Raw genomic sequence first — 28,000 nt, 5'->3', positions numbered from 1 at the left:
TGACGGCTGCAGCCAATCACAGGCCAAGCACAGGCTGCAGCGGTCACATGGACTGGCGCGTCATCCAGGGAGGTCGGGCTGGATGCCGAAGGAGGGACGCGTCATAAAGACAACGGGCGGTAAGTATGAATTTCTTTTACTATCACTAGGGAAAGTGCTGTCCCTTCTCTCTATCCTGCACTGATAGGGAGAAGGGAAGCACTTTTCCCGCAGTCCGCAGCAGCTAGTCCGCATCAATTTTCTGCACATTTTGTGCAGATCCGCAGCCGTAATCCGCAACCCGGATTAGGTGCGGCATTGATGCGGACAGTTGCGGAGGAATTCCGCCATGTGTGGTCATGCCCTTAGAGAGAGAGGGTGCATGTTTTTCTTACATATAAAAGTATTGTTGGTAGAACTACATCCACTTGGACCTCCATCGATCCTAAGCGATGAACCCAAACACAACATTTTTAAAAGGGGATTTCCAAGTGCGTTTCCTAAAAAGTTCCCTGAGGATAACAGAGGTAAACATTTAACCTTGACTTTGCTGTAAGTGGCTTCTAGCGATTTCTTCTAGTTGATCAGCAAGCTGTATTTTTTTATACTTTCGAAGTGTATTAATAAGTTGTTGAAATGCTCCAGTCCTCCCACGACTTCCATACCATGTCTTCAGCAGCTGATATTTTTGCTCATTAGTCTGAGCTCTATAATCATTAAGAATGCCGTCAATTGTTGTATCTGGTACTCCCATACTCCGTACAACCGTCTGAGCAGTGCTAAGATCCATCATCTCCGAGAAATCCGATAAAAGAGCGTTCAAGTCCATATCTAGAATTAAAAACATATACGTTTGAAATGAACAGGCACATACCAAAAATAACTCACAATATGACATTTCCCCTTTACAGACAAAACCCTAGCGTTTTATATGATTTACCGATCTTCTGCTGCCGCCAACCAGTTTCCCAAAGAGCAGCCTAATAAAATACTGCCCAGACCCGTATTACTAATGGATTTCATTCACAGAACAATCCTCTGCAGTTATCATCATCCAAATCCGGCTGCTTCAAGAACACAATATCTGTCTAAGGCCTCCTTCACACACTTGGCAAAAATAACGCTACTTTTGTGGCATTTTGGTGGCACTTTTTCCACATAGTGCGTTTTACTACCTGCAGATTTTTCTTTAGGTGCTGTTTTGGACATTGCAAATAGTGTGATTCGAAGATCAGGTGATGCAAAGATTCCTCTCTGCAACACATGGTTTTTTAAAAAAAAAAAAAAGACAAACGCCATAAAAAAACCCGCAACAAACAGACACTTGCGTGTTTTTATTTTTAAATAAGCAAGAAAACCTATGGAGGACAAAAATGAGACTAAATGATGCAAAAAATGGCAAAGCCTTCCTTTCATTTTGAAAAAATGCCACTAACCCAAAAAATACAAGTTAAAATAAAAAACAAATGCCACCTAAAAAAAATCCATGTTTATAGGGTGTTTTATATTTCCCTAGGAAAAACATCACCAGGAATGTGGCTGTTTTTCCTAAAAAAAATACTGCATGCGAATCCAGCCTAATGGGACCCAGTTGGTGATGTGATTAGGAAATGTCCAGAGCCCAGACTGGAATAAGGAGAAGGGAGCAGCAATTATTTTATATGATTTGGGGGTAAGGATGGTTTTAGGGGTTAGCGAACTAGGTAGTTGAGGAGGACCCAAGTAAGTGACCTACATTGTCAGTTCCTGTAGTCGCACATTTACCCTGAGCCCTCTGCCCAACAATAGAGGAAACTTTGTGGCTGTTAGAACCCATCTACACACTGATCAGTGCAGGGAGTGACTTGGAATAGGAACGCAATGAGCTTAAGGGCATGGTCAGACGTGGCGGAATTTCTCTGGAATTCCGCAGCGGACATTTTCTCCATAGGTTTCCACACCTTTTTAGTTAGGTTCGTGCACATGTTGCAGAAAACTCCGCTGCGGACCATAGGCTGCGGTGCGGAATTTGGTGTCCGCAGCATACAATGGATGTTGCGGACGTGTAGCGGACTTGCTGCGGACTCATTGCGGAATTTCTCCATTGACTTCAATGGAGATTCAAAATTCTGCAATGAAATCTGCAGATGTTATGTGTGTTGCGTTGCGTATTGGTTTTACAAACATCATATTTCTTCATTCTGGCTGGACCTATGTGTTTCTAGGTCTACAGCCAGACTGAGGCCCCATGAGCACTAACGTAAAAACGCCCGTAATCACAGGCCGTTATTACGGCACGGGCAGGCCCATAGAAGTCAATGGGGCTCCCGTAATTAGCGGTGACTACGTGTGTGCACCCGTAATTACTGGAGCGTTGCTAGGCGACGTCAGGAGTCACTGTCCAGGGTGCTGAAAGAGTTAAGCGATCGGCAGTAACTGTTTCAGCACCCTGGACAGTGACTTCCGATCACAATATACATCAACGTGTAAAAAAAATAGAAGTTCATACTTACCCAGAACTCCCTGCTTCTTCCTCCAGTCCGGCTTCCCTGGATGACGTTTCAGTCCATGTGACGGCTGCAGCCAATCACAGGCTGCAGCGGTCACATGGACTGCCACGTCATCCAGGGAGGTCGGGCTGGATGCCGAAAGAGGGACGCGTCACCAAGACAACGGCCGGTAATTATGAAATTCTTTTACTTTTACTAGGGAAAGTGCTGTCCCTTCTCTCTATCCTGCACTGATAGAGAGAAGGGAAGTACTTTCACCTCAATACGCAGCGGCTAGTCCGCATCAATTTAATGCACATTTTAGGCAAAGCCGCAACAGAATCTGCAACGCAGATTATGTGCGGGATTGATGCGGACAGTGGCGGAAGAAATACGCCACGTCTGGCCATGCCCTAAGGGTATATTCACAAAATGTTGGTTTTGCCGCGCAGCCGAAAACCGCATTAAAAAACCGCATGTGTCTACCATGGATTTGCCGTGAGCACAGAAAACGCGGCAAATAATGTTTAAAACGCATGCGTCTTTTTGGGGCAGTTTTCTGCCATGCGGCAAAAAAACACGACAAAACTGCACTGTGTGCATACACCCTTATCTCATTCAGCTTTTTGTTAAAACAGGACATTGCTGAAGCCTCGTAAAAAGAAGCGCATGCCACTTCTTGAGCCGTTTTTGGTGCCGTTTTTCATTGACATCCCTTGAAAACATCTGCGTATTTTCAGCCGTTTTTTTTTAAACGTGTGAACATAGCCTTAGGGTTTGAAAACGAGGTGTAAATAAACGCCCTGTCGGAACAGAACGCCGTATTTCCCATTGAAATCAATGGGCAGATGTTTGTAGGCGTTCTGCTTGCATTTTTCGAGGCGTAAACGCCCCAAAATACGCCTGAAAACATTACGTGTGAACATACCCTTAGTCTCACCCCTAGCTGGCTTCAGTCTATATTATAATCACCACTGCACGGCCAATACTTCAGAAAACCACGTTTCTATATTAAAGCAAGATAATCTATTGTGGACATGCACAAGGTATTCCTGAAATGATGATGATGATGATGATGATGATAATGATGTATGCTTGTCAATGGCAAATTACCTTTAAGTTCTTCAGGAAGATGAGAAGGCTGAAGGAAGGTAAAAAAATCTGATCAATAACTTGTATATTACTAAAGATTAAGACAGTTTGGCCATGTTCAGACATGGCGGAATTATTCCGCTGCAAATGTTGGTGCAGATTTGGGGCAATTACGCAACGAAACTGCACCAACATTTGTATATTTGACAGGTAATTCAGATGTTGCAGATATCACAGCGGACTTGCCACAGATTTCAGTTTTCGCATTGCAAAGGCTGAAATCCGCAGTGAAATTCCGCTTCTTCTCCGCAACAGACAGTGCATGCTACGGAGGGAAAATTCTGCACCGCAGCCTATGGTCCGCAGCGGAGTTTTCCGCAACGTCTGAACTAACTTGCCTAAAAATGTATAACAATAAATGTAAAAAACGGCCGCTGGAGAATTCCACTGCGGACTTTCCAGAGCAGAATTCCACAGCAATTCCGCCACGTCTAAACCTGCCCTAAAAGAAAAGACACCAAGAAAATGCAGAAAATCTTAAATTCTTTCCATGATATTATAATCGTTTGGTGAAAGTTCACCCATTTACAGAAGTATATTTATACCTCATTCCTTATATATATATTTGTCCCCTTTAAGGCCTTATTCACACGAACGTGTTTAACGTCCGTTATACGCGCATGAAAAGCTGTTATACATTGTGGGAGATATAAATACTTGATACCTACCGATACAACGGGATGTGGACTATTGCCGGTGCTGGCCGTTCCCTGTAAACAAAACACAAGCCAGGTAATGGACTAAGTTTGGAGAAATCAACCCCGCATTAAATCCAGTGTGAAAAACGAGATATTTGCTGGGCTGCCTAGTTCTAAACATAGCTAGAGAATTCACATATTTTATTCATTGAGGAAAAATAAACTGAAGAAGCAATAATAATTCTAATAATAATAATAATAATTCTAATAATAATAATAATAATTCTAATAATAATAAGGATAATGTAACATATTGGGCAAGCAGTAAACATACACATTGACAAAGTCTGAAGGAAAAAACAACAAAATACAGCAGCAAACAGGAGGACCAAGTCCATAAAACCATAAGGGTATGTTCACACGCTTAGCAAAATACGTCTGAAAATCCGGAGCGGTTTTCAAGCAAAAACGGCTCCTGATTTTCAGACGTTTTTGTAACCACTCACGTTTTTCGCTGCGTATTTTACGGCCGTTATTGGAGCTGTTTTTCAATGAAGTCCATGAAAAACGCCTCCAAAAAGGTCCCAAGAAGTGACATGCACTTCTTTTTCGCGGGCGTCTTTTTATGTGCCGTATTTTGACAGCGACGCGTAAAATAACACCTCGTGGGAAAAGAACACCGTAAAACCCATTGCAAGCAATGGGCAGATATTTGTAGGCGTAATGGAGCCATTTTTCAGGCGTAATTCGAGGCGTAAACGGCCCGAATTACGTCTGAAACCACTGCGTGTGAACATACCCTAAAAGATTTTTAAAAAACAATCATTTTAATGTAATGTAGAAAGATTCAAAATTCAGCGCTGATTAAGTTTCTATTCTAACTTTATAGATGTTGTGAGCTCATCATGAATACAGCCGGTTTATAAGCTGGAGTCTGTTGTATTCTTACCATGAGGTTTATAGACAACCAAGATTTTTTGTGCCATTTGTCTCAGTAGGTCCTTGGACCTGAACTTTAAGGGCGGATTTACACAAACGTTTAATACGTCCATGCAACGCGCGTGCTTTTCACGCGCCTCGCATGGACCTATGTTAGTCTATGGAGCCGTGCAGACAGTCCGTGATTTTTGCGCAACGTCAGTCCGCAGCGTAAAACTCACGACAAGTCCTATATTTCTGCGTTTTTCGCGCATCACGCACCCATTGAAGTCAATGGGTGCATGAAAATCACGCGCAGCACACGGAAGCACTTCCTAGGGTCGCGCGTGATTCGCGCAACAGCAGTAAAACTATGAATGTAAATAGAAAAGCACCACGTGCTTTTCTGTTTAGAAACATACAGAGTGTCATAATGATGGCGGCTGAGCGAAAATCACGCAGCCACGCATCATACGCAGCTGACACACGGAGCTGTTAAGTGCCTTTTGCGCGCGCAAAACGCACACGCTCGTGTAAATACGGCCTTAGGGACAGATCTACTTTAATTGATAAAATAATTTCTGCCTAACAAATAGAATACACATACTCACCCGTTTGCCGCGCACACCATCTAAAATACAAATGACAGATGATTAAATCACAGCTGATGTAATAACCAAATATTAGGTGTTAATCCGCTTTTACATAGTAAATAGACAAATGTTTATCAAGTTTAATCAAGCGATGGGAGAAGCTATAGAACTTTGTTTTACCCTTATTGATCCAGGGAAAGATTAAAAAAAAATTAAAAATGTTCACACGATTAACAATAGAAAACGGCTCCTGATTTTCAGCCGTTTTTTATTTACCTCACGTTTTTTGCAGCGTTTTTTGGAGCTGCTTTTCAATTGAGTCAATGAAAAACGGTATAAAAAAACAGCTCAAGAAGTGACATGCACTTCTTCTTACAGGGCGTTTTTTTTAAAAAACGCCCCATCGGAACAGAACGCCGTGTTTCCCATTGAAATCAATGGGCAGGTGTTTGGGGCGTTCTGCTTCCGATTTTTCAGCCGTTTTTCAGAGCAGTTTTTTGGCCCGAAAATAGGCTATGTGAACATACCCTCAGGCGTTAACTGGTCTGCCCTAAAAGAAAAAAATGTCCTCCTCATCCCGAATGGCGATCAGACCGGATAAACATTCATACATGAATTCTATATATTGACGTTCTATATTATTATTTTTTCTCTGAGGGTATGTTCACACGGGCTATTTTCGGCTCTTTTCCGGGCAGTAAACGGCCCGAAAAACGACTGAACAGTCGGAAGCAGAACACCTCGAAACATGTGCCCATTGATTTCAATGGAAAATACGGCATTTTTTACGTTGTCGTTTTCAAAAAACGGTGCGTAAAAAAATGCCCGCGAAAAAGAAGCGCATGTCACTTCTTGAGCTGTTTTTCATTGACTCCATAGAAAAACAGCTCCAAAAACGGGCGTAAAAAACGCTGCGAAAAACAGAGTTGCTAAAAAAACGGCTGAAAATCAGGAGCGGTTTTCCCTTGAAAAGGCCTTATTCACACGAACGTGTCCATTTTGCTTGCGAAAAAAAACGCTGCATTTTGCGCGCGCAAAAATTCAATGTGGCATCGGAAGTGGTTCCGTGTGCCGAGCGTGATTTTGCTGCGCGAAACACGGGCAAGTATAGGACATGTCGTGAGTTTTACACAGCGGACACACGCTGCGGAGGGAAAAATCTGCACCGCAGCCTAAATTCCGCACAGTTATTTTCTGCAACGTCTGATCTAAGTTTCCTAAAAATTTATAGAAAGAAATGAAAAAAACTGCTGCTGCAGAATTCCACTCCGGACTGTCCCCCGTGGAATTCAACAGCAATTCCGCCACGTGTGAACGTGCCCTTACAATTCCAAATTACTTTCTGCACTGATCAGTTCTACTAGTGTGATTTATTAGTCCCAGACCCATCTATATGTTAAAAAAAGTGATGTAAGCCCGCTGAAACTGCCCTTCTTCTAGATGCCTTGTATTACTCCTAGAAGCATACATCGTTCAGAGAAATAGTTTGTACTTACATAAGACCAATAGTAGTAGTAGTAGTAGTGGTATAGAAACGAATGGTACGATCAATATGCGGTGGTATCTCTGGGACTCTGATATAAAATGAAAAAACTTACATTGTAACTGTAGTAAATAGACTTGCATTACATTAATAAGTGTTGATTATAGTAACTATGAGCAGCAGTACAACGTGTGTCAAATTGATTCTTTGCTTTTTACAGACCACTTTTTATGGACAGATGGGAAAACCAAAAATGAATCGTGAATATTGTAAGTAACCACGAGAAGCACATTCTGTAAATCTACCTGCACTTTAAAGGGCACATTCACACGTGGCGGAATTGCTGTTGGACAGTCCGCAGTGGAATTCTGCAGCAGCCATTTTTTACCTTTGTTTCTATAAATTTTTAGGAAACTTATTTTCCGCAACGTCTGAACTAACTGCAGAATTTAGGCTGCGGTGCAGAATTTTCCCTCCGCAGCATGCTCATGACGATGCGGAGAAGAAGTGGTATTTCACTGCAGATTTCAGGCTTTGCAATGCAAAAACTGAAATCTGTGGCAAGTCCGATGTGATATCTGCAACGTCTGAATTACCGGTCAAATATGCAAATGTTGCTGCAGATTCGTTGCGTGATTGCCCCAAATCTGCACCAACATTTGCAGTGGAAAAATTCCGCCACGTATGAACGTGCCCAAAGTGTATCTATCGTTGAATTTTTTTTCTTTATAAAGTGTATAAAACATAATATACGTTGTACTTTATCTTGTAAGGGTATATTCACAGAGCCTATTCTCGGCCGTTTTTCGGCCATAAACGGGCTGAAAAAACGTCAGAAAATCGGAAGCAGAACGCCGACAAACATCTGCCCATTGATTTCAATGGGAAACTGCATTCTGTTCCGACGGGATGTTATTTTCTGCCTCATTTTCAAATAATGGCGCGTGAAAAGACGCCCCGTAGAAAGAAGTGCATGTCACTTCTTGAGTCATTTTTGGAGCTGTTTTTCATTAACTCAATTGAAAAAACGCTTCAAAAACGGCCGTAAAAAACGCAGCAAAAAATGCTAGTTAATTTAAAAAAACGGCTAAAAATCAGGAGCTGTTTTCCCTTGAAAACAGCTCTGTATTTTCAGCTATTTTTAGTTAAGCGTGTGAACATAGCCTTAGGCTAGGTTCAAACCATGTTTTTGCATTCTGTTGAAAGGCACTGTTTTTGTTTTGTCAAATTTATATTAGTGTGATTATTAGGGTATGTTCACACGTAGTGACCAAAAACGTCTTAAAATACGGAGCTGTTTTCAGGCGAAAACAGCTCCTGATTTTCAGTCGGTTTTTTTCGCTGCGTTTTTTTAAGGCCATTTTTGGAGCTGTTTTTCAATGGAGTCAATGAAAAACTCCTCAAAAAAGGTCCCAAGAATTGTCCTGCACTGCTTTTGACGAGCCGTCATTTTACGCGCCGTATTTTGACAGCGACGCGTAAAATAAAGGCTCGTGGGAAAGGAACATCGTAAATCCCATTGCAAGCAATGGGCAGATGTTTGTAGGCGTATTGGAGCCGTTTTTTCAGGTGTAATTCGAGGCGTAAAACGCCCGAATTATGCCTGAAAACACTGCGTGTGAAATATACCCTTAGTCCACTTCTGGCTTTAAGGGCCTGTTCACATCACCGTTCGCTTTCCGTTCCGAGGTTCCGTCTGAGGTTTCCGTAGGGTGAACCCCGCAACGAAAAGTGAAAGTGAAACCACAGCTTCCGTTTCAGTCGCCATTGATATCAATGGTGACGGAAACATCACTAATGGTTTCCGTTCGTCACCATTCCGGCAGGTTTCCGGTTTTCCGACAGAATAAATAGCGGAGTCGACTACGCTATTGATTCCGTCGGAAAACCGGAAACTTGCCGAATGGCGACGAACGGAAACCATTAGCTATGTTTCCGTCACCTTTGATATCAATGGTGACTGAAACGGAAGCTGTGGTTTCACTTTCACTTTCCGTTGTGTGGTCCACCCGACGGAAACCTCAGACGGAACCCCGGAACGGAAAGCGTACGGTGATGTGAACAGGCCCTAACTCAAAAATCAGCAACAAATACCCGATGCGTGAGTCCAGCATTTGGCCTCTTTCACACGGCAGTATTTTGGTCAGTAAATTGCATCAGTATTTGGAAGCCAAAACTTTAAATGGAAAATAAACAAAGTATGGGTAGGAACATTCACCACGTAAACACTGCGGATTTTCTGCAACCTATTCATTGCGGAACATCCGCAGCGTATTACAGTAGCAGAAGTGTGGGTGAGATTTCAACATATCTCGTCCCCACACTGCGGAAAAATGCAGCAGGAAAAAACGCACATAAATTGACCTGCGGTGCGGTTTCTTGAACCGCACCACAGGTCAATTAATGCTGTGTAATCGCAGCTCTTCTGTTGCGGGTTTTCCCGTTTAATTCAATGGGGTGCTTAAAGAGGCTCTGTCACCAGATGATCAAATCCCTATCTCCTATTGCATGTGATCGGCGCTGCAATGTAGATAACAGTAACGTGTTTTGTTTTTTTAAACGATCATTTTTGGCCAAGTTATGAGCAATTTTATATTTATGCAAATGAGCCTTTCTAATGGACAACTGGGCGTGTTTTCTCTTATTTCCAACTGGGCGTGTATTGTGTTTGTAACATCTGGGCGTGTTTACTTGTTTTACTAGCTGGGCCTTGTGAATAGAAGTGTATGATGCGGACGAATCAGCATCATTCACTTCTCATCGTTACAACCCAGCTTCTGGCAGTGCACAGACACACAGCGTGATCTCGCGAGATCATGCTGTGACGTCACTTCCTCCCACAGGAACTTCATCGCGTCGGACGAGCGAGGACACGCTGTGTGTATGTGCACTGCCAGAAGCTGGGTGGTAACGATGAGAAGTGAATGATGCTGATACGTCAGCATCATACACTTCTATTCACAATGCCCAGCTAGTAAAACAAGTAAACACACCCAGATGTTACAAACACAATACACGCCCAGTTGTCCATTAGAAAGGCTCATTTGCATAAAAATCAAATTGCTCATAACTTGGCCAAAAATTATCATTTAAAAAAAAACAAAAAAAACGTTACTGTTATCTACATTGCAGCGCCGATCACATGCAATAGGAGATAGGGATTTGATCATCTGGTGACAGAGCCTCTTTAAACCCACAACAAAGCAGTGTAAGGCTGGGTTCACACGACCTATTTTCAGACGTAAACGAGGCGTATTATGACTCGTTTTACGTCTGAAAATAGGGCTCCAATACGTCGGCAAAAATCTGCCGACGTATTGTGCAGACGACCTGTAATTTACGCGTCGTCGTTTGACAGCTGTCAAACGACGACGCGTAAATGGACTTCCTCGGCAAAGAAGTGCAGGACACTTCTTTGCCACGTAATTTTAGCTGTTCTTCATTGAACTCAATGAAGCACAGCTCAAGATTTACGAGCGTCTCAGACGGCTCGCAAAATGCGAGGAGGAGCATTTACGTGTGAAACGAGGCAGCTGTTAACAGTCTGTCTTTTCACACGTAAATGCCTCTCATCGTGTGAACATACCCTAAGTTGTGATGTTTGCGGCAGAATCACAGCAAATCCGCCGCAAAAATCGCAAGTAATAAAAAAAATAATAGTTATACTTACCCAGAGTTCCCTTCTTCTTCTCCAGTCCGACCGCCTAGGATGACGTTTCATCCCATGTGACCGCTGCAGCCAATCACAGGGTGCAGCAGTCACGTGGCCTGCAACGTCATCCCAAGAGGCTGGACTGCGAGCAGAGAAAAGGGAAGGTGTAAGTATGAAGGTTTTTTTTCCAACACAGCTTTATGCAGTGGAAAGTCCACCTGAAAACGCACCAGTGATGCGATTTTTCGAACGGCATTCCCTGCAGTGTTCACAGCGGATATGCTGCGCAGCTTGATGCAGTGTATCCGCCCTGAACGCGCCGTGTGTGTTTGTACACTATAATGGAAAGATTTGTACCCTTTTTCATGTTTTGGATCCACTCCTGGTTTTGGCTTCCAAATACTGATGCAAAATACTGAACAAAAAAAAACGCTGTTTGATGACCTACGGGTGGTTCCACACACAGCATTTTTGGAAAAACACTGCAGTTTTTCATGCAGTTTTTTCGGTCAAAGACAGAAGGGGATTAAAAAGGAATGGGAAATATAAAGAAAAGACTTCCTGCTGAATCCACAGCTGACTTTGGCTAAAAAAAACGGCACCAAAAACTGCATGTGTTTTTCCAGTCTAAACCCAGAAGCAACAGAACACAAAATATGATGCAGGCTCCTTTCTGTCTTGTTGAAGAACAAGATCAAGATGGATCCTGTTTTTTGTACAATGAATCCTATTGCATACTGTTTTAAAAGTACCTTTTTGTTATAATCTCAAACAAACAAAAAAAGTACCTTTTAACAGGATGCAAAAATGTGATGTGAACAGAGCCTCAAACAGGATGCAAGAGGACACAAATAATGCAGACTCATTTTCTGTCCATTTCCATGGATCCTGTTTTCTTGAAGAAAAAAATGTCTTTCTCCACTTATTCAATGTGTCTTTCTCTCTTTACCAGATTATTGCTCTCTGTAAGGCATCATTTACACGAGCGTAATATACACGCGTGCGACGCGGGGGCTTTTCACGCGTGTCGTACGCACCTATATTAGGCTATGGGGCAGTGCAGAGAGTGCGTGAATTTTGCGCAGCGCGAGTGCGTTGCGTAAAACTCACGACATGTCCTATCTTTGTGCGCTGTTCGTGCATCACGCACCCATTGAAGTTAATGGGTGCGTGAAAACCATGCAGGTCGCACGGAAGCACTTCCGTGCGAATTGCGTGATTCGCGCAACAGCTGTCAAACTCTGAATGTAAACAGAAAATCACCACGTGCTTTTCTGCTTACAAACATCCAAACGGAGTGTCATATTGATGGCGGCTGCGCGAAAATCATGCAGCCGCGCATCATACACTGATGATACACGCAGCTGTAAAGTGCCTTTTGCGCACGCAAAACGCCGCGTTTTTTGCATGCGCAAAACGCACACGCTTGTGTAAATCAGGCCTTAGGGTATTGTTCACACTGTCTAATTATGGGCCGTAAACGGCGTGAAAAATGGTTGAGAAATTAGAAGCAGAACGCAGACAAACATCTTCCCATTGATTATGGGAATAGACCCTCAGGGTATATTCACATGTTGCGGTAAAATTCGTTTATTGCCCTGATCTCTAATAAACTACATCCAAACGTGGTAATCGCAGTAATAAAACGTGGTTTGACTCTACCATTCGAATATACTCGAACTGCTCTTTACTTTTTTGGTTTATAGTTAAATAAAAAAAAATATATTAAAGTTTAACTCACTGCACACAGTATCTTTGGTGGCTGTACATGGTTCAGCTTGCTTGAATTCACATCTAAAATACCAGAAAAAAAATTAGCTGAAAAAACTGCAAACAGTGGTCATTTATTTAGTTATGAATGTATAAATATTATTATTTGTCCCCGTGTGAGCTGGCCCTAACAGTTTTTTTTTACTAGTTTTTTTTACGCGGAAACCGTGCCGCAAAATGCGCCAAAAAACGGCCAGAAATGCCTCCCATTGATTTCAATGGGAGGCGGAGGCGTTTTTTTCCTGCGAGCGGAAAAACCGGCTCACGGTAAAAGGGGACATGCCCTATCTTCGGGCATTTATGCCTCTGACCTCCCATTGACATCAATGGGAGACAGAGAAAGCGTATTTCGCAGCATTTTATGCCAGCAGCGCTCAATGGCCGCGGGCGAAAAACGCAGCGAAAATCGGCGTGCAGGGAGAGGAAAATCTGCCTCAAACTTCCAAACAGAATTTTTGAGGCAGATTTTCCTCCTGCGTAAAACTGTGTGAACCCAGCCTTTTGCAGTTCCATGTGGCATCAGTGTTTGGTGCGTGGCTGCGTGATTTTCACGCATATGCCATCCTTATGACACGTAGTTTTGATGCTTAGAAACTACAATGAATGTGGTGCTTTTTTCCCCGTCATTTATTTAACTGTAGCGCGAATCACGCGCGGCACACGGAATTGCATTGACTTCAATGAGTGTGTGATGCGCGAAAAACTGTCAAGTATAGGACATGTCGTGCGTTTTACGCAGTGGACACACACTGCGTGAAAATCACGGACTGTCTGAACGGCCCCATTGACTTACATAGGTCCATGCGATGCGCGTGATTTTCACGCGCGTATCAAGGACGTGAAACACGTTCGTTTAAATAAGGCCTTATAAGGATATCTCACTCCTTTTATATGGGGGTTCTATAGATGTCTCCTTCCCTCATGTATTCCCTGTGGCCATCAGCAGGCCAGTTACTGTGGTTCATAGATAAACTATAGCCCAATGTAAAAGGATGTTCACAAGCTCAAGGGACACCTGGAGAAGGTTTGTGTTCCCTGCTCTCTCCACATGTAGGGCTTTTTCAGACGAACGGGCTATACGTCCGTGCAACGCACGTGATTTTCACGCGCGTCGCACAGACCTATATTAGTCTATGGGGCCGTGCAGACAATTGCGTGGTTTTTCCGCAGCGTGAGTCCGCTGCGAAAAAGTCACGACATGTCCGTTCTTTGTGCGTATTTCGCGCATCACGCACCCATAGAAGTCAATGGGTGCGTTAAAATCATGCATGCCGCACGGAAGCACTTCCGTGGGATAAGCGTGATTTGCGCAACAGCTGTGAAAAGGATGAATGAAAACAGAAAAGCACCACGTGCTTTTCTGTTTACAAACATCCAAACGGAGTGTCATAATGATGGCGGCTGCGCAAAAATCACGCAGCTACGCATCATACGTGGCTGTCACACGGAGCTGTCAAGTGCCTTTTGCGCGCGCAAAAGCCGCGTTTTTTGTGTGAATCCGGCCTTAGTGTATGTTCACACGCACTATTTTCAGACGTAATTCAGGTGTTTTACGCCATGAATTACGCCTGAAAAAACGCCCCTAACACGCCTACAAACATCTGCCCATTGCTTTCAATGGGAATTACGATGTTCTGTTCCCACAAGCCTTTATTTTACGCGTCGCTGTCAAAATATGGCGCGCAAAATGACGGCTCATCAAAAGAAGTGCAGGTCACTTCTTGGGACGTTTTTGGAGGCGTTTTTCATTGACTCCATTGAAAAACAGCTTCAAAAAACGTCCGTAAAAAAAACGCGAGTATTTAAGAAAGTCTGAAAATCAGGAGCTGTTTTCGCCTGAAAACAGCTCCGTATTTTCAGACGTTTCTGGTCACTGCGTGTGAACATACCCTGTCAGTTCTTGGGACGTTTTTGAAGCTGTTTTTCATTGACTCTATGGAAAACTCAGCTCCGTATTTTCAGACGTTTTTGACCACTATGTGTGAACATACCCTTAGGGTATGTTCATACGGCCTATTTTCGGCTGTTTTTCGGGCAGTAAACGGCCGAAATATTGGAAGCAGAACGCCTCCAAACATCTGCCCATTGATTGCAATTGGAAAAACGGTGTTTGTTCCGATCAGCCATTTTTTTTACGCCTTCTTTTTTTACAAACGGCCGCATAAAAAAGGGTCCCATTGGAATGAAACACAGTTTTTTCCATTGAAATGAATTGGTAGGAAAATAGAAAACAGCTCCTGTAACGGCCGCAAAAAAAAACGCATAAAAAAATGGTTGGTGCTTTAAAAACGGCTGAAAATCAGTGGCTTTTCTCCCTTGAAAACATATTTTATAGCCGTTTTTGATTCTGCGTGTGAACATACCCGTAGGCTAGATTCACACGAACGTGTAAGTTTTGCACCCATAAAAAATGCAGCTTTTATTTTGATAATAAAGTGGTTAGTAATGTAATCCACACTCACTTGGTGCAATGTTTGCAAGCTCTGCAGCCGCCATCTTCAACAGTTCCATTTCCAGTACAAAAGAAGTTTTCTGCACATCTACATACAGTATTTTGGCGCATATTACAGGCTCGTAGCACTTCCTGTCCTAGAAATCAGAAAGACAAGTAGGAATAATTAATTAGTTTGGGCTGGTTTGGCCAATGCTCTAATATGTATGGCTGCAGTCCGACAATCCTCCGATGGCAGACATTGGGGACAGAGCCGGTTATATACAGAAGAATGTCCTGGGCAGCAAGAAATGTAGGGCCCCCATCTTGCCATCTTTAATCAGTTTTTCTCATAATTTTAAAATCCCTGATAGTCTAGGGTAATGAAAAGGTTCATTGTAAATTCCCTGCTGGCCTAATGCAGGAAAGGGGTTAATATTACATTCCATGGTGGTATAGAGTAAAGAAGTGGTCAATAGTAAAATGCTTCTAGGGGTCTTAAGGTCAAGAAGAGCCTCTAGGAGATGGGAGCCAAGGGCAGTTTTCCAGTCCATTACCCGCTTAAATCGGTCATATTCAAGAAGGATCAGGCATGTTGGGTTTGACCATGCCCGATCCTTTGTGCCCCAGGAGATAAGACACGGCCAGAGGTGTCGGCTGACCGCTATCTCCTGTGTATTTGTGACTTTACACTGCTCTTATTTTTGCTATTACATAAATGTGGAACCGCTCGGTAACTGTGGATCATGTACCCACTAAATGACTGCAGTGATGGCAAGGAATTATTGGCTAGTGTTCTGGTGTTTGTGGTGCTGTACAACATATTATAAGTCCGGTGCAAATATTAGTGTACAAATGCTATAAATAGGCCAATTGTCTTTGTGCCCTAGCGTATCACAGGCAGGTAAAATAGTGAAACAGATGCAGTAGCACAGAGAGTTCTTCCTAAACCATCTTCGGGTATGTGCACACACACTAATTACGTCCGTAAATGACGGACGTATTTCGGCCGCAAGTACCGGACCGAACACAGTGCAGGGAGCCGGGCTCCTAGCATCATACTTATGTACGACGCTAGGAGTCCCTGCCTCGCTGCAGGACAACTGTCCCGTACTGAAAACATGATTACAGTACGGGACAGTTGTCCTGCAGCGAGGCAGGAACTCCTAGCATCGTACATAAGTATGATGCTAGGAGCCCGGCTCCCTGCACTGTGTTCGGTCCGGGACTTGCGGCTGAAATACGTCCGTCAATTACGGACGTAATTAGTGTGTGTGCACATACCCTTAAAATTAATGTACAAATTTAAAGGCTATGGAAACCTTTGGAGACTTTGTTTTAGAATAAAAGAATTTTAAAAAAAATGTATTAGTGTTTTTAGTGCAACTTTGTAATTAGATTTTATTTAAAAAAAAAGTTTACTTTTTGAGATAGTTTCTATGTATACTAGATACATAGAAGCTGTATCTTGCGCTGAAACACAAATCTGTCAGGTCAGCGGGAGTGTCGACTTCGGTGACCTGCATGTCAGAGACATTTACATTCTGTGTCAATTAAGGCGAAGTTCACATCTCGTTTTTACTGTACGTCTGACATAAGAAAACCGTGAAAAACGTGCACCACAGCGTGTATATTGATTTCAATGGTCAGGACGAATGCCCTAATGGTGTAGTTTGTGCTTACGTTTTGTGTGCTTACGTTCTATCCTTTTTTTTTTTTCATTTCCTGAAAAGCGTAGTCTACTACTCCTTTCAGTACTTTTCCAAAATGTATACGTTTCTATTAGTATTGAAGTCAATGGCGACGTATGGACGACATGTGCAATATTAAACCCATATTTTGCATACGTAAAACGCATACACTTTTGTAACCTTATATGGGAAATCTTAACTTTACAAAGTTTGATTTAGCTAAAGAACAAAAACAACGTATACGGTTTTAGAAGTAAGAACGGTCACAAACGTATAAAAATGTATACGACTTATACTACAAAAAAACGTAAGCACATGTTACAAATGCATAGGTTTTGGTAACTTTAAAAACATATACTTCGTCGTATACCACAAACATGTGCACAAAACGAGACGTGAACTGAGCCATAATATGTTAATATATTTTTATAAGATTTGGAGCTCATACAGAGTTCTAAATAGACATAGACTTTAAAGCCACGTACACCTTTGCATGGCAATTTTTTTTTCTTTCTTAATAAAAAGGTGTATCAGTGTGTTTGGTGTAACTTTACAAATACTTTTTATTAAAAATTATTTTTGCTTTGTTAGATACAGCTGCTTTGTATTCTCTATACAGAGCAGCTGTATCTAGTGCTATTCACTAAATCCATCAGTCCCGTGGACCTGATGGGTTCAGGGACAGAGGGTCCTGCGTGTCTGACATGCAGGATCCACATGTAAACTATCACATCTGAGTTCATAACTTTGGATCTATTTGAATTTTGGACCTAAAAAAACAAAACTATTGTTTAAAAATGAAGTTTGGACATCCACTTTAAAGGCATATAGGATTGTACGGTTACTTAGTCCACTGCTGCGCGGCTTTGACATAGCAACTCGTCTCTCTGTTCTCTGTGCGGCCTCCTGGGATGATACTGCAGTCCATGTGACCGCTGCAGATTGTGATGAAACGTCCTCCCAGGAGGCCGAGCTAGACAGAGAACATGCGTCGCTATGACAACTCCCGGGTGGTAAGTATTTCATTTTTATTTTTTTCGTATTTGGTGGGGTTTTTTTCTTGCGTCAGAATCACAGCTTTTCTGCTGAAAAAAAAATTCACAATTTGCTATTTGTTGCAGGTCTTACCCTCCTATAGAATTCTTTGGGGGAAAAATTGCAACAAAAGAGCAGAGATTGCGCTACATATATTGACATCCTGCGGATTGAAAAAAAAACACTGAAGGTCATTTTATGTACTTGGAGTTTTTTTCACAGCGTGGAAAATCTCATCCACTCTGTTACTACTTTAATACATTGTGGAATTGCCGCAATGAAATACATTGTGTAAAATCAGCAGTGTATATGCAGGGTGTGAATATACCCTTGGAGACGAACATGACTTGGGATAGAGACAGGAAGTAGAGGGTGGAGTACAAGATATAGAGCATCTCTTCAAGGTGGTAATTATGAAAGTTGTGCCAGAATAAATGCTTTTCTGAACGAGTGGGTATTTAGGTTGTGTGTAAAATGCTTGGAGGGTATGTGAATATTAAATCGCCTGTGGTAAAGAATACCAAAGGAGCGGAGAGGCAAATGAGCAGTCTTGGAGGTAAGAATGTGAGGAAGAAATGAGAGTCTGCACTAATCTCCAAAACGCCACCCTAAGGCCTCGCCACCCTAAGGCTTTTCACGCGTGTCGTACAGACCTATGTAAGTCTATGGGGCAGTGCAGACAGTCCGTGAGTTTTGCTCAGCGTGTGTCCGCTGATAAAAACTCATGACATGTCCTATCTTTGTGCGCTGTTCGCGCATCACGCACCCATTGAAGTCAATGGGTGCGTGAAAACCACGCATGCCGCACGGAAGCACTTCCGTGCGAACTGCGCGATTCGCGCAAACAGCTGTCAAACTCTGAATGTAAACAGAAAAGCACCACGTGCTTTTCTGTTTACAAACATCCAAACGGAGTGTCATAATGATGGCAGCTGCGCGAAAATCTCGCAGCCGCGCATCATACGCAGATGACTCACGGAGCTGTTAAGTACCTTTTGCGCACGCAAAACACCGCGCTCGTGTAAACCAGGCCTAAAACACAGAGATATTTGGAGCAGTTATGGAGTGCAAGGTTATAAAAAGCTTTATATGTAAACTCGCATGACAAAACGCAATATAGTTAATACAGTATCTTGTTTAACCTACCTAACTCCTTATCACAATGCCAGCATTTATGGCATTCATGATAGCCATTCTGTTCATCCATATAATTCGAGCCTTCAAGACAATTCCTGCAGTTTGGACGACCATGGTTCTCCGCGCAGTCAGACTCTGCAAACGTTCCTTTAAAAGAAAGCAGAGAACCAGTTTTTAGGAAAACCATTTTACATTGACCAATACATTTTGCCATAAATACTTAGGCTGGCTTCACACTACCTATTTTCAGGCGTAAACGAGGCGTATTATGCCTCAATTTACGCCTGAAAATACGGCTCCAATACGTCTGCAAACATCTGCCCATTCATTTGAATGGGTTTGCCGATGTACTGTGCCGACGACCTGTCATTTAAGCGTCGTCGTTTGACAGCTGTCAAACGCTGACACGTAAAATGACTGCCTCGTCAAAGAAGTGCAGGACACTTCTTTGGACGTTTTTGGAGCCGTTTTCTCATAGACTTCAATGAAAACAGCTCCAAAAACGTACGTAAAATACGCTGCGAAAACGCGTGTTGCTCAAAAAACGTCTGAAAATCAGGGGCTGTTTTCCCTTGAAAACAGCTCCGTATTTTCAGACGTAATTGCAGTTATCGTGTGCACATACACTTAAATGAACTTTTTTATGTTTTAATATTGATTCACATTGAATTGCATTTGACGTTTTGCCACTGATTAACAGAAGAGAGCTTTTGAATGTACATATACTGTAAGTCCTGTGTCCCACGGGTCAGATATGCTGCGTAAAAACAACGCAGTGTATCCGACCTGGAATCCGCAGCACATTCCTTCCGAGACCCCGTACCAGCATAGAAAAAAAAGGTCCATACTGATCGATGCCGTTGTCTTGGTAATGTGTCCCTCCGTGGCTGTCCGGCCCTGCTTCCCTGGATAATGCTAAACCAATGTGAACGGTGCAGCCTGTGATTGGCTGCAGCGGTCACATGGGATGAAACGTCAACCCAGGAGGCCAGACTGGAGGAAGAAGCAGGGAGTTCTGGGTAAGTATGAATTAATTTTAAAAAAAATTCTGAGTTGCGATTTTTGCGGCGGAATCACTGCGATTCTGCTGCAAAAATTGCAACACTTGGCTTTCTTTTGCGGGTTTTGCATTTCCATTGAATGGGGATAACCTGCAACGAAAACACAGCATAAATTGACATGCTGCGGATTCTGAAATTCTGCACCGCAGGTCAATTTATTAATGTTTTCGCTGTGTTCTTTTTCAAAATCCACTTTGCTGCTACTGTAAGGCCGGGTTCCCATGTAGCGTAAAGGCTGCAGAATAACCGCAATGGGATTCTGTGGGGAAATTCTGCAGCATTTACAGTAGAAGCAAATGTAGAAAATCTCCTGCCCACGCTGTGGGAAATAAAGCAGTGAAAACATTGATAAATTGACCCGCGATGCAGATTTTAAATGCGCAGAATGTCAACTTATGCTGCGTTTTCATTGCTTTTCTGTTGCGGGTTTTCTCCATTGAATTCAAGGGGGATGTAAAACCTGCAAACAGTCAAGTGTTGTGACTTTTGTGGCGGAATCGCAACTCAGAAAAAAAAAATCTTGTACTTACAGCCCGGGCGTTGTCAAACCGGACGCTTTCTTCTGTTCTTTTTTCAGGCCGGCCTACTGGGATGATATTTCATTACATGTGACTGCTGCAGCCAATCACAAGCTGCAGCGATCACATGGGCTGCAGCATCATCCCGTGAGGCCGGACTACACCTCAACGGAGTAAGTATGAACTTTTTTTATTTTATTTATCCTTTATTTTTTTACATTGCTGCTTTCCACAGTGGAAATTCTGCCCGAAAATGCACCACAATGTGGACGGAATGTGCTGCAGGTTTTAGCTAGGATACACTGCGTAGTTCTACCCAGCATATCAGACTTGTTGGAACCCGGCCTAATAACAGGAAAATGGTAACGCCATGTTGTCAATTTAGGCATACATTTCCAGGAGGAATTAAAAAGGAAAGGTACAACACAGAATTCTAAGAAAAGATGCTCCCAAATTATTGTTTTATGGGGAATACATGTATTTACTAAACTAGACAAGTTAGGAGAACAGAGCGGTCCTCTTTAAATATCTCTTAAGAAAAGTCACTGAGGCACCAGGGCACACTTACCTGCATCGCACAATTTACAACAGTGAGTTTTGGTGCTGTATTCACCTGGACAATTAACGTCTCTCTTCCACAATTTGTGTAATATGGAATTCGGTTTTTTCTTCTTCACATGCCTGTCTGTGTTGTTGTGGTAGTTATTATGGGCCAACACCACAATACTGTGTAATAGAGCCTGCACAGGTAAGAACACAGAGAACACCAGTCAATACTGTTGTATCATGTAGCAATATAAAGACAAATATGCAAGTGACATTATTACTCTTAAAAAAACAAAAACATAGTTTATTATCTTTATAGAACAAAATTGTTGAATACACCAACCAGTTAGATTCCAGCTGACATTTTGCAAGTGACCAATAGAAAATCAAGGTATTGATATAATTAGATGGCAGGAAAGCCATAACTGATTTTCTTTTATACTGTATATGACCCTCAGTTTGAGAGAACTACTGCAAAGGTATAACCCCTATAGGTGCAACCTATAGGTATAACCCCTATAGGTGCAACAGTGGGATACAACGCCCAAACTCTCCAAGCACAGTGCTACTTTAAGCACTGAGTCCAGGGAAGGCCCCGACAGCATTGCAAGCACTCTGGCTGGGGACTCCTATCTTGGGAAAGCCTTTGACTTCACTTTCCATATATGCACAGTGACTGGAGGGGCTCCTCCAGTCCTGTAGTTCCCTGGCCAGAGAGCTTCCGATGCTCTGGCCTGGGACTACGTAGTCTAAAGCCCCTGACATCACTGTCCGTATATGGACAGTGACGTAAGGGGCTCTCTCTAGGAGTATAATCCCCGGCCAGATCGTGGCCTGCGCTCTGGCCGGGGATCCTCCCATTACAAAGCCCCTAACATCACCGTCCATATATGGACAGTGATGTCAGGGGCTTTAAACTACATAGTCCCTGGCCAGAGCATCGGAAACGCTCTGGCTGGGGACTACAGGACTAGAGGAGCCCCTGAAGTCACTGTCCATATATGGACAGTAATGCCAGGGGCTTCTCTAGTGCCAAAGTCCTCGGCCAGAGCACTACAGTTGCTCTTGCCGGGTACTCCATAGTAAAAAGCCCCTGACATCACTGTCATATATGGACAGCGACGTAAAGGGCTTCCCCAGGACAGGAATTCCTGGGCAGAGCGCTACCTGATGCCCTTTCTGGGGATTCCAGCCCCGGGAAAGCTCCCAGGGTATAAGTTTAATGCATACCTGTGATGGATGCCATACAGTGGTATCCAGCACACATAGGCTCCCATGTTAAAAAAATAAGTCGACTGCATGGGTTCCCTAAGGATGGAACAGCATAGTATACTACATTACCCCATCCTCCAAAAAAAAAAAAAAAAGATATACCGACGTATACCAGCCCGACTCCATTAGACTCAGTCGAGCTAATGTAGCCCTATGGACCAGTTTAGTGTATACATATGGAGCTTTCCCAACATGCCTGCTAAATGCAGGTCCAAAATGTGATGTGAACATAGCCTTAGAGGGGACATTAATATACTTGGTGATTTTCTTCCTCAAAAGACGTACATTACAGTGTAGTGATAAGGAAATATTTATATTTTGCAGACATTAGATAAATATAGTTAGATCAGCATACCACATAAAACACATTTACAATATGCTTATAGATTGTTTCCATTGTTGCAGCCATGGTTTGTAGCTTCTGCTTATTACGTGTTTCAGAGTTGTAGTACAACTCCGAAAACGTCACCAATAAATCTAATTATTCTGAAGACTTTTGAGTGAGTTTGAATCCTTTAAATCTCGGATGAAGGCAGCGCCCCTACAGTAATATCTCTGTTTCGATTAATTCTTTTACGTTGTATCCCAGCCGACCTCACTTTGTTTGCCGGTACCACAGTGGGGATAGCAGCACCCATCTTACTATTTAAGGCAAAGCTGACTATAGAATTGTGCCTAGTAAGCGCAACTCTAATAGGTAAGTGAAAGCCAACCGCTGATTTAATGGTATTTCAAACGTGAAGTACCAGAATCCAAAAACAGAAAGGGGGTCAAGCAACTCGAGATTAGGGCTGGCAGAGTTCACGAACCAAGAAATTTTGTTGCTCAGGCAGAGAAAGATGTCTGCCCCACAAACAAGTGCAGCGCCAGGTAGCCCGTTATAATTAACCTAACGCAGCATCTGGCTGGCCCACCGGAGGACCAAAGGATCCTCCAGTGGGCCCAGGCAGCGAGCTGCTTTTATCCGGCAGCGGAGCAGAGAGACATTGTCTCCCTGCCCTGCTTGTTACTCTTGGTAGGGACGCCCGGCACATAACATTTATGGGCCGGTTGGCATGGTTGCCATCATGCCCAGTGTTGTCGCTAGCACCCGGTGCCTGCAACTGCCACATTCAATTGTCTCTACGTCCTCAGGATTCAGATACAATTGAATACTTTATACTGCAGGCCACTTTAGGCCTGCAGCCTATAAGGCGCTGGGAAGATTCCCTGCATAGGCCGACGTGATGACGTCACTGCATCCCGCTGGCTTACGCAAGCATCCCGTAGTCTAATACGGTATTCATTCTGTCAAAACGACGGAACCCTTGTACAGCCGAGACAAACGGGAACCATTTGCACCGGATCCGTCACCATTGAAATCAATAGCGATGCAAACGAAAACCTATGGTTTCCATTTCATTCAGTCAGGGCTCCATTCTGACGGGAAGCTCCGACCGAACATCAGAACGGAGCCCTGACGTCTATGTGAACGAAGCCTTAATTCAATTATTATGAGTTATTATCCCTAATATTACACATGGATGTTTATTGCGTCCTTATAGAAATACATTTTAGCTATAATTAAGAATATTAATAAGTCATGAAGTCATGTCAAGGTGGGACCATGTCATTTATCAATGAAATACTGTATTCTCCACCATTACATGCAGATCCTGCTTCCATTACAGGTAAAAATGGTAAAGATGTCAGTCATTTGCACAAAAGCTAAATCATAAACACTGCAAAGCAAATAACGACCATCTTCCAAGAGGCAACAAAACAGGTCTGTCATCTGCATACAAAAATGGTCAAGTCAGTAGATCCAAGTCTCTAATCATTCGCCTTTACCTACAAGAATATATATATGGAAACTTTAAAGGGAAGGTGTCATGAATTTAATTATTTTTTTTATCAAATTGCTTTTAGTATGATATCAAAATACATTTAATTTATTTATATTCTCGTGTTCTACTTTTTTCTTACTTTTACTTCTGTATGGGGGCTGCCATTTTTTTTTTCATCTCTGTATACATACAGAGATGGAATATGGCACATACAACCCCATAGAGAATGCGAACGGGAGCCGTTCCATTCACTGCAGCGTATGCCGTCTGTGTGGGAACGGCGCATGCGCCACTCCCACACAGACCAAAAGGAAGGTCTTTGGCAGAGCGAAATCCAGCGCCATTTTCATGTGGACCAGAAGCCGCGGCCGGACAGTAAGATGACGACTTCCGGACGTGGATTCCAGCCATATGTTCAAGGAAGCGAAGGCGCAAGGAACAGGACCGGAGGCGGCAGCGGCGGCAGGAGCAGGTAAGTTATGTTCGTGTATGTGATGTGTGTATTATGTTCGTGTATGCTCGTGTGATACTGTCTGCTGAGCCCCGTATCTAATCCTCCTACACTGTGCAGTCGCTCAGAAAATAGCGGCACACAGTGTAGGAGGTTTGACGATTCAAACCCCCTTCTCCTGGCACTAGCCAGAATAAGGGAGGGGGGATTGTGTGAGGACACTATAGAGTGTGTCTACCCCAAATTTGCAGCATAAAGCAATGAGGTTGCTTTACCACATTGACCATGATGCAAATTTTGGGAACTGCTCCCTCTAGTGCCCAGCACATGGAAATGTTATAAATTAGAAACTAATTTATAATATTTCCTGACTTGTGAAAAAATTAAAAAAATTAAAACCATGTGTAATCACTCAAATAATAATTGTTTAACTAAGAAAAAAAAGAAAAAAATTCTAGCGACACATTCCCTTTAATACCACTAAACAACTGAACCCAAAACTGTATGTTTTAGTTCCGGGCAGAGTTTAAATATGCATGTGCTGTGTAAGAGGTTAAAAGAAAAAATTGTAATAACTAAAAAAACCTTCCTATACATATGTATATTTACATAGTTGTTTTTGTATTTTTTTTGTTTTGTATGTTTTTGTTCAGTAAGGTCAGCATCATACACACAGTTTTGATCCAGTTTTGAGCTCCCTTTTTTTCTTAACCAAACACAGAAGTGGACACAAAAGAAAGGCGATGCATCAGTCTTTTCTTCTTACTTTTTCGTCCTTTAGGCCGGGTTCCCACGGGACGGATATGCTGAGTAAAAACCATGCAGCGAATCCGACCTGGAACCGGCAGTACATTCAGTCTGAAAACCGAACCAGATTGTGGAGCGTTTTCTCGGGCAGAATTTCCGCTGCGTGAAGCAGCAGTAAAAAATGCTCATGCCTAGGTAGGCCTCCTGTGCAGTCCAGTCCGACCTCTCTAGATGACTCTGCAGAACATGGGACCGCTGCAGCTTGTGATTGGTTGCAGCGGCGGTCACATGGGATGTAATGTTATCCCAGAAGGCCAGCCCTGTGACGTCATCCAGGCCGCCCTCCTGGGATGACGTCTCATCCCATGTGACCACCGCTGCAACCTGTGATTGGCTACAGTGGTCACATGGAATACAATGTCATCCCAGGAGGCCGAACTGCAGGAAGAAGGAGGGCGTTCCGGGTAAGTATGATTTTATTTATTTTTTTCCGTAGTTCTTCTTTAGTGCTAAAAAAAATTTTTTTATAAAAAGTGATCCAAAAAATCGTATGTACCAAAAAATGGTGCCAATAAAAACTACAGCTCGTCCTGCAAAATAAATAAGCCCTCACACCGCTCAATCAATGAGAAAATATAAAATTTATGGCTCTTAGAATGTGGTGAAATAGAACAAGTTTTTTAAAGTCCTTATTGAAAAAAAAAAAATGCCCCCAAAGTTGTTCATAGCCTTTAAAGTCTGTAATAAAATATGAGAGGGCCTTTATACACAGCATTTTGGTTTGTAGAGCTTTAGCAGCGTTTTTGGGCTCATTGTCCTTCTGTTTTTTGTTTTTTTTAACACTGCACGCTCTAGGTATGATGCTTTTTTTGGCATTTTCTCCATAATTTTCTATAGAACGTCAAAAATGCTGCGTTATAAAAGACACCATGACATTTATTTTTTTTAAATCATGGCGTTTTTCTTAGTCTATGTGAATCCAGCCTAACTGTTTTAGTGCTATCTGGTATACTGTGATCTTTTGAAGCGGGTGGGGTTGTTTGTAAGAACATGAAAAACACCCACATTACGTAAATTTGTCGCCATCTTAAGGGCTAGCAGTTTCACATCAGGGTTAATGCACAGAATTGATGGTAGTTTTAGTTGATTTTTTTTATATTGCATATTGTTTTATATGAAGGTAATATACACTGGGTCAAAATGGTCACTGGAACAATTTCAAATTGAGCTTCACTAGTAAACTGTCATAGAAATTTCCGTGGGTTTCTATGTTGCAAAGATGTTTCATATCGAGACAATACTAACATTACAAATAAACACCAAACTGCTTAGCTATTCTGAAATGTCGCAATGCAGGAACCACCTGGAGTTCCGATAAGAGAACAATACGGACAAGTGGCTACATGTCCGCAACTAACTACGAATATATGTCTGTCAACATCCATTTTTAAAGATATTGATTTTCCATAAATATACGTAGTGTCCGATCATATGGCAGTGATCTATAACCTGTGGATCTCCAGCCAGTGTGAAACTACTGCCCCCAGCATGCCATCAGTTTATACCGGTCAGGTATGCTGGGAGGTGTTGTTTCACAACAACCAGAGAGTCACTGATAGACAGATCGTTATTTACAGTCAAACTAGGCAGAAAACGAAAGAGGAATGACCGTGCAGTTTTAAAGTTTCTGAATACACAGCCACTTACTGTAACATGATCGCTCTAAAATGTAATCGATCAGCTGCTTAGTACAAAAAGTTAACCAGGCTTTACAGACCCATTACTGTGGACACAGATCTGTGCTGTTGCTTTTTTTCCTAAGTAAAGTTCACGTTTCCTCTGGACAGAATATTGTTTTTCTAACTCTGTCTAGAAGATTAGACTCTCGTCATTAGTTCAGCAATAAGTTTAAATTCTCTACATTGTTAAATATTAAACTTACCAGCAGCAAAACTCCACGCCAAATTTTCATGACTGCATTGTAAACTGAAAGTAAAAAGAAGCAATAAGTAAGCCGGCCTTAAGGTGGAGTCTAAAACCCTTATGACTTCTTGTAAGTTATTGGTTTTACAAAAAAAGGCAATCGCAAACCAGCTCCACAGGCAGCGAGATCACACAGGTGCACGGTAACCGGAAGCTGTCATTCCAAGTAAGGTATCGAAGTAAGGCTGGGTTCACACACCCTATATACGGACGTAATTCGGGCGTTTTAGCCTCGAATTACGTCAGAAAATGTGGCTCCAAAGCGTCGGCAAACATCTGCCTATTCATTTGAATGGGTTTTATGATGTTCTGTGCCGACGGTCATTTTTTTTACGCGCCACTGTCAAAAGACGCCGTGTAAAAACCGCCCCATAGCAACGGAGCGCCGTTTTTCCCATTGAAATCAATGGGCAGATGTTTGGAGGCGTTCAGCCCTCGCATTTTAGGATTTTTGGGGGCGTTTACAGCCCGAAAAACGTCTGAAAATAGGCCGTGTGAACATAATGTTTTTTGCGCGTGTAAAAAACGTGACGTTTTGCGCGCGTTGTATTTGCGTGTGGCATGCGTTTTGTCTGCGTTTCTTCCTTTTTTTACGCGCGTATGGCATGCGTTTTTCACGTGCGTTAAAAAAACGGAGGGTGGAGTAATG

At 42.6% G+C, this 28,000-nt stretch overlaps 1 protein-coding gene across 2 annotated transcripts; it reads right to left on the bottom strand.

Moving 5' to 3' along the window:
- Nucleotides 1-218: 218 nt before the first annotated feature.
- FAS (Fas cell surface death receptor) lies at nt 219-27,445 on the bottom strand. Of its 2 annotated transcripts, XM_075842661.1 has the most exons (10): nt 27,311-27,443; nt 21,095-21,266; nt 18,957-19,094; nt 15,116-15,242; nt 12,625-12,677; nt 7,245-7,322; nt 5,767-5,786; nt 4,268-4,309; nt 3,561-3,588; nt 219-810 (listed from the first exon to the last, which is right to left on the bottom strand). In XM_075842661.1, exons 1-10 carry the CDS (start codon nt 27,338-27,340, stop codon nt 515-517), a joined length of 984 nt encoding a protein of 327 aa, XP_075698776.1. In that variant the 5' UTR covers nt 27,341-27,443; the 3' UTR covers nt 219-514. The 2 variants fall into 2 exon arrangements, with proteins under 2 accessions (XP_075698776.1, XP_075698778.1); XM_075842663.1 differs by lacking the exon at nt 3,561-3,588 and having other exon boundaries at nt 705-810; nt 27,311-27,445.
- Between the last annotated feature and the right edge of the window lie 555 nt (nt 27,446-28,000).

Source organism: Rhinoderma darwinii, chromosome 11, assembly GCF_050947455.1.
Source record: "Rhinoderma darwinii isolate aRhiDar2 chromosome 11, aRhiDar2.hap1, whole genome shotgun sequence".
Taxonomy (NCBI): Eukaryota; Metazoa; Chordata; class Amphibia; order Anura; family Rhinodermatidae; genus Rhinoderma; species Rhinoderma darwinii.
The sequence above is the reverse complement of the archived record's forward strand: the minus strand, read 5'-3'. Positions and strand labels throughout refer to the sequence as shown.